The sequence below is a fragment of the Malus domestica genome, chromosome 10, assembly GCF_042453785.1.
Source record: "Malus domestica chromosome 10, GDT2T_hap1".
Lineage (NCBI taxonomy): Eukaryota > Viridiplantae > Streptophyta > Magnoliopsida > Rosales > Rosaceae > Malus > Malus domestica.
The window spans coordinates 30,709,258-30,717,061 of record NC_091670.1 but is presented as its reverse complement, the minus strand read 5'-3'; the positions used below and the strand labels follow the sequence as shown (position 1 = coordinate 30,717,061).

The following is a 7,804-nucleotide window of genomic DNA, read 5'->3' as shown; positions in this document are numbered from 1 at the left end:
TGCCTCATTTAGATTCTTTCTCTCACCTTTGTCTGTTTCTCTCTCTCTCTTTCCAACCCCTCTTTCTCTCTCTACCTTCTCTAGACAAATCGTGGAGGCTCTTGAGCTCCATCATCGCTAGAATCCCTTAGCAGAAACCCCTGCAATGGAGGAAGGTTTGGGAAGATTAGGGTTTGGTAGGGAGAGATCAAGGGACGGGGTGGGTCGGGTTTGGGAAGATTAATGGATGTAGAGCTTGAATCGGGAATCACGTTGGGATCCAAGTTCGATAGAGAGGGATCATGGAAGGGAGGTTCGTTGGGTTAAGAGGTGTTGGTGAGGGAAGGGCAGGTGCGAGTCGGAGAGGGAGTGAGGAGTCGTGGTCCTCATCAATATTTCGTCGCCGTCGTGGAAGCCTTCGAATTCAGAGTCAACCGCACCTTCATTACCACCTCAACAAGCTTCCGCTTTTGGGTTCGACCTCGATTCGCACCAAGCTCGTAAAATTTCGGTTCTGTCAGCCTAATATCGCTCTAAAGCATGCAATAAATGTGTCCATTGTTCCGGTCGTACGAGCGCAGAGTTCTTCTGGTTTGTCTTCTTCCCATTGTCTGGAAAAATAGTTCATGGGTTTTCAATGTTATTGCATATTCCATTCAAATTATGATTTGAGTGTCTTGGTTTTTAAATTTTAAATTTTGGCATGGCTTCTAACTCCACATTGTTGGTTGCTCGTAGGTTATGTCCCAGACTCCAAATTTTACAAAGTCAAAGCGATTCTGAGGTGCGGAAACAATTCACTCATCTTTTTGGTTCTTAATTTTGTTTAGGTTGATTGTTTATAGCTCTGCATGTCTGCTGTGTTTTTTTCTTCTATTACTTTTGTGTGTGGAATACATAAGGTTATGGGTTTTAATTTCATCTAATTATTTCTTAATCTTTGCTTTGATTATGGGAAGAGCTAGGCCCTGGCGAGTTTCGCATTTTTCTTCGGTAAAGAACTATTGAACCTTAAACACAGCTTACTGCATATTAATTGGCATTGCATTTTGCATTGGCATAATAAAATTAGGAAAGCAACAAATTGATGTTTCAAATTTTGTTGACTTGATAGTAGGAAGAATAACTCTCTGTTTCTAAGCATGTGTAGTTGTCTAAGCACCATCCCATCTTCTTCTGCAGTTGCCTTTAATCCCTTTTAGATACTCAAATCCATTTGCATATATCGAACACATAGTCACAATTGATTTGGATTGGAGTTCAAACACGATAAACATTGAAGGTTAATGAAATTCTAATCTAGAGTGCCATTGATGTCACTGGACCTAAATTTTGATTGCAATGTGGCCTGTTGTGACATGTCAAAAGATAGTAGTTGTTAGTTGTACCACTATACAATTCATTTCTAGAATTTAATGAAAATTATTTGTGATTATTGCTTGGAATTATAGATAAGATTTCGAAAAGTTAATTCCTTTTATTGCTTCTTCTTGTTTGTCATTGCAGATGCTCATAAAAGATACAAGGTGATGGGTACAATGTTAGTAATAAAAGGTTAGTTTGTTGACAAACTGCTTGAACTATTGAATAATGTTGCAACTCTCCCCGTTTCTTGATTTGACATGCACACACAATCTGAAGATAGTTATGAGCTGTATATGTGTACGGGAATCTTTAGGCTTTAGTTGACTTTCAGGTGACTATAATAATCTACACCATCACCATTAGGATTCTATTTGAGCTATAAAGTGACTAAAGTAAAACTCCTACCCGTTTCTTGATTTAGCGTTCTTATGAAAGATTTTGACTATGTATGTTGAACACGAGGTTGTGAAGGTATAAAACCGGCTCCCTGCACTGAATAATTAAAAAAAACCTCAGTCTATTTCAATTTTGTGACTCACGTGATTCCTCCCAAACTTGATTATCTGTATGCCCTGAATTTTCGTGTGCCTTACTAATTGATTGTGATTTAGGAGTACAAATTTGTAGTAGATTTAGAAGTGGTAAATCGCAGTTTAGTAGAGGCATTTTTAGATTCAAATATCAATGTTTGTTCCCCTAAACATCACACTTTTTTCTTCTTGTTTTCTAGTTTGCTCGACTTTGTCCGTTGGATCAGAAAGACATGGCCCTTGCCTTCATCCATTTGATGAAAATTTTGCTTCTATTATTATAGAAGTTTTTTCAATTTATTACTTTTTTATGACTTGTTATTTGTATATAATGTTTTATTTTGGATTATACATATTTTTACAGGATTGATGGGAATATATTGTGTTGTAAAGGTGTACTTTACCTTCGTGCTATTTCTCATCTTTGTAAGTGGTTAATGTACCATACATTAATAAGTTTGGTTTTTATTTGCTTGAAATATATACAACTTTATTAGAGGTCCTATTAAAGTTTTGCTCTTATTATATATAAAATAACTATTTTTTTATTTTTTATGAAACTTATATTTACTAAATTTCTTTCTTTTCCAGGAAGAGGATGAACTTCCTTCTACAATTATGGTTCACAGTGTTGATATGGATTTGCTTCCTTGTCTTGTTAAGGTACATTGGACATTTAGTTTTACCAATCGTAAAATGTTCTCTTTTTTGTCGGAGAAAATGAAACTCTTATTGTTATCAAATATGTGTAAAGCTAATGAATTCTCAATGTTGATTGGATGTTTGGGTAGTTAAAAATCACTGGAAATATCATTGGAAATATGTGATCCTTTCCCTTTTTCATTTTTCCTTTGGTTTGGATTTCAGGAAGGTGATTGCATAATCCACCGAGCTGGGAAAAAGGGTAAAATCAGTTATGGGTGGCTATATGTAGGAATGCATGGATACATTGATAGGAGAGTCTCATTATTTTGTTGGTCTTTTATCTTGAACACTTGTAAACATGTTCTTTATGAGGAAAATTTCTGTAGTTTCATTATAGACATTCCATTTTAACTATTGGATTGCTTTTTACAACCGAGACTGTCATCTTGGATTTTATGAAAATTTTAAATTTTTGGTTTTATTTCAAAATTTTACATTTCTATTTTTTTTTAAATAGAACCTACTGGGCACAATAACAAAAATAGTGCAAACATGGATGGAGAAGGTCATCTGACAAGTTTGTCATAACATAGACACAAAAAGGCCTTTATTTGTGCCTGCCTCTTTGAGCACCAAACAGTCTATTGTGCCCTTTTAGCGACGGTGACGCCCATAGAGGGCACATATATAAACTTAGTTGATGCACTGTTGCTATTGGTTTATGAGCACAAATGTTGAGGCTTTTTGGCCTCAAAGGGCACATATAATTTATTGTGTGCAGTGCTCATTTTTTTCGTAGTGGCAGAAATATATATCTTCTTATGCTTACAGATTATTTGATGAGTGTTGTAGATACATAGGGATTTATCTCCGATGACAAAGCAGATTCCCTTATTTTCCTCCCGAATGTTTGACCAAAATGTTAATGAAAACTTTTGGGTTGACTTGCTGATTGTATGTTAGGACTTAGAATTTCGTTTGACCAAAATGTTAATGAAAACTTTTGGGTTGACTTGCTGATTGTATATTAGGACTTGAATTTCGTATATCTCAAGTTTGAAGTCTTGGATGTATATCTCAAGTTTGAATTTCGTATATCTCAAGTTTGAAGTTGTGGATATATCTCAAGTTTGAATTTCGTATATCTCAAATTTGAGGTCCTTTTAAAAGTTATAATAATTGCAGCTGTTGGATCAAGTTTGAATAGCTCGGATAAGCTGCTCATAAGGATCGCCATCCTGAGCTCAGGAGAGGATCCAGTTCCTCTGCTTTAGCCGCACTAATTGCTTCGTCATGTATAGAAAATGTTGGAACTCACCAAACCAGGTGGAAAGCTGAATCTTTACTTGGGAATGTCTGCATTTTGGTCTCAATTTTTGCCCCGTGCTACTAATTTACACTACATTCTTTTCGTTGGTTGGAAATTCCGAAAAGACTTCACTTGTTGGGATAACGACTTGTGTTTCTAACACGAGCCGTTTTATTGTTCTCAACACGACACGAGATGGGAGCAAAGGAGAGAGTCCTTCTCTGTCCTTAAATGTAAAGTATCATTATCATACGTATGGAGGAGTAAATACTTGGTGATGCTACAAACACGGGAACCGGACTTGAAAATCATACTATAATTTTTAGGAAAACTAATGAAAAGTTCTAAAAAAACTTTATGTTTAATGAAAATGATAAAATAAAGGTGTAAGCGAATAGTACTAGGAGTGACTTTTCAAGATAAAAATGTCCTTAACGTTAAAAGTGAACAGTATCAGAAGTGTTTCGGTAAGATTCCCATATTTTTTCCCATTACGTACTACATCCATGTTAACACAAAAAATGATCATGTTTGTACCATACTTGACCAATCCCGAAACTACTGAGCACCGGTCAACGTTATACCGTCAAGGACCTAGAAGAGTTTCCATCCAACTAAGAGGCCAATTACAGCGCGACACGTGTCGACATCAGAAGCCAATCATAGCGCAACACGTGTCAACATCAGAAGCCAATCACAACATGACACGTGTTAATGTCAGAATGAAACTAGAAACTCTCTTCTATAAATAGAGATCATTCTCTCACAATATTGCCTAATGTCATTTGTACTAAATCATTCACTTGTACTCACTAAATGAGTGCTTGAACCTATGTACTTGTATAAACCCTTCACAATTAATGAGAACTCCTCTACTCCATGGGCGTAGCCAATCTGGGTGAACCACGTACATCTTGTGTTTACTTCCCTGTCTCTATCCATTTACATACTTATCCACACTAATGACCGGAGCAATCTAGCGAAGGTAACAAACTTAACACTTTCTGTTGTACCAAAGTCCTTACTGATTTTGTGCATCAACATTTGGCGCCGTCTGTGGGAACGACACTTATTCCCACTCTCTTCAGCTTTGTCAAGTTGATTTCCACCATTCGTACACTCTCTTTTGACTAGGCATCCCTCTCCAACATGGGGAGCAGAGGAAACCACAGTACACAGAATGACACCCCTCTTGCACCTCCACAGTACACAGAATGACACCCCTCTTGCACCTAGTGCGAAGCAACGAAAGAAGGAAAAAAAGAGGGTTGCTCTTCAAGCTAAAGTCGATGAGCTAGAAGCTCAGAACAACAAGATAGCAATGAAGAACGAGGTCCTCCAGGAGCAGTATGAGAAGCTCTGTGAGACGCTCCATGAAACTAGGCGTACTCAAACACACGAGCTCGTTGCTCATGTGGACATCAACCATCATCTGGGTGCCCTCCAACACAGAGGGTCACATTCCTTCGACATGGGTATCCCTGATGAAGAGCGAGCTAATCATCAAAACATTGATCAACATGAGACATCTCTCAACCCAGCTACTTCGACCAGAAGCAGGAGAAGTGGAGGAAGACACCTCCTTGCAAAAGGGTTGGAATGATCAAAAGTTGTTTATCATGACTGCCGAGACTTCCTAAAGCAACGTCGAGAGAATCCCCTCCACATATGCTCGAAGATCATTGACCCAAGGGTTCCTAAAAGACTCGGTCCCCTCCCACGACCCAGTTTAGCTGCCAATCTAGGGAAGGAACGACAGGTCCCAGAGGAATATGAAGGTACAAGGGACTCTGAGGTATTCCAACAGACCCGCCCTAGAAGTCACTACGGTGAGTCCAAGGAAAAATCACACGTCTTTGCTCAAACTTTCCTACTTCCAAGAGGTGATGGAGACTTACAAAAGAAAATACCAGTGGTACATGACTCCACTTAGGACCCTCTTGTCCTACAGCTCATTGAGGAAGTAAACAAGTTGAAGGCCAAACGTCAGGCCGAGATACCTGACTGGAACCAACCCAGGCCTGGCCCTCTCATAAGGAGGATCCTCGACACCCCCTTCAAGCAAAGACAAAACAAAAGCTTGGTTTACAACTCTATACTGGAAGGGAAGACCCAATTGAACACCTTAACCTCTTTGAGTCCACCATGGCATATCGGATGCACACCGACGAATAACGATGTCTTCTCTTCCCCTCCACCCTCTCTGGCAGAGCTCTAAACTGGTATTGCTATCTTCCACCTGAGACAGTAGACTCATTTGAGGAACTGAGGAAACTGTTTGTCTCTCAACACATCTTCTAGACCGATCGCTTGCATTCTGCAGATAACTTTGCCAGAAGTCGGACGAGTCACTACGAGAGTATGCTGATTGTTTCAGCCATGAGTATTCTCGCTGCGCTGAGGCAGATGACAAGACAGCCATCAAGGCCTTCACGACAGGCCTACGTGATTGTTTCTTTAAGTACATGATCAATGCCAACACTTGGAAGACTTACTCTGATGTGATCGCACAAGCTTATAACTATGCCTCTGCCGAGGCAAGGACATATCAAGGGAAACCCCCCACAACCACCCCTTATCAGCAAGTAGGGAGTGGAAGCCAAATCCAACCAATTGAAAAGACCTCGACCTTCCAAACGGCAATGGTGCCTCCCCCTATCTTACTTAATACTTTGCCAAGTCAACAGACATATCAATCTCAGGGCAAAAGGAAAGATTTCCATTCTCACCAGTCTCATTTTAGTAAAAGGAGTAAGGGAAATTACTGCGATAACCAAGGGTATAGCCATGATAATCCCCGACCCCAGGCAGTCAACATAGTGGGTCAAGCATGTGTCAGGACAGCCCCTACCCCAAGGTATGAGGCATACACACCTTTGAACGCCACATGCGTGGCCATTTACCCCAGCATAGCATACCTGGTACCGAAGCCAAAGCCGAGGCACCCAGATTACAAGCCCACGAAGAACACGGGCACGTTTTGCTGCTACCACGAGCATAATGGCCATGAGGGCAAGAAGTGTATCACCCTTCGTGATCATATTGAAGCTTTGGCACGTGAAAGAAAAATTGATCAATTCCTCCTTCACCCTCCAAGGGGTAACCGTAATCAACGCCAGGTGAATGTGATATATTCCATAAGTGGTGGCACACCCATATCTAAATCTTCCAATAGGGCCATGAAAAATAGTGAAAGAGCTTTAAGGTCTGGCCACCAAGTGTTTCACGTGGAAGACATCAGGGGAGGTAAGTATCAAAAGCCTAACTGGGATCCAATATGTTTCTACCCTGAGGAAGAAAGAAGGATCATCTACCCTCACAACGACCCACTGATTGTGGAAGCTCACATAGCCAACTTTGAAGTACGACGAATCCTGGTACACACGAGGGCTTCGATCAATATTATGTTTGCTGAAGCTTTCAGGGCACTTAATGTAGCTGAACACTTGCTTGATCGCTCGATTTCCCCTCTAATAAGCTTCTCCGGTGATATCGTGCAACCTTTGGGGAGCATACACTTACCTTTCACCATTGGTACAGACCCTTACACAGCTACCATTACCACTAACTTTCTGGTGGTTGATTGCCCAACAGCATACAATGTCATCTTCGGACGCACATGCATCAATGATCTCAAGGCCATGGTATCCACACATATGTTGTTGATGAAATTTCTAACCCCCTATGACAATGGTTACATCAAAGGAGATCAACTTAGTGCACGATCATGTTACAACACTTCAGTTAAGCAACAGCACCTGTCTGTGCCTAAGGAAACCCTTTGTATACATGACCAAGTCATAAATACCAGCCCAGACGAAGCCAACTTGGATCTTCACGGTGGCAATAGTCAACCCGACGATCCTCGAGATGACTCTTTCACCTAGCAAGCACAACCCGCTGAAGAGTTAGAGAAGGTCTCTATCTCAAAAGATTATCCGGATCGTATGGTGAAAATTGGCACCACCTTGTCACC

At 40.2% G+C, this 7,804-nt stretch overlaps 1 protein-coding gene across 1 annotated transcript; it reads left to right on the top strand.

Moving 5' to 3' along the window:
- Positions 1-936: 936 nt before the first annotated feature.
- Positions 937-3,000, top strand: LOC139188992 (uncharacterized). The gene is made up of 5 exons (XM_070807181.1): positions 937-972; positions 1,486-1,533; positions 2,239-2,300; positions 2,466-2,537; positions 2,742-3,000. Exons 2-5 carry the CDS (start codon positions 1,509-1,511, stop codon positions 2,928-2,930), a joined length of 348 nt encoding a protein of 115 aa, XP_070663282.1. The 5' UTR covers positions 937-972; positions 1,486-1,508; the 3' UTR covers positions 2,931-3,000.
- Positions 3,001-7,804: the final 4,804 nt, after the last annotated feature.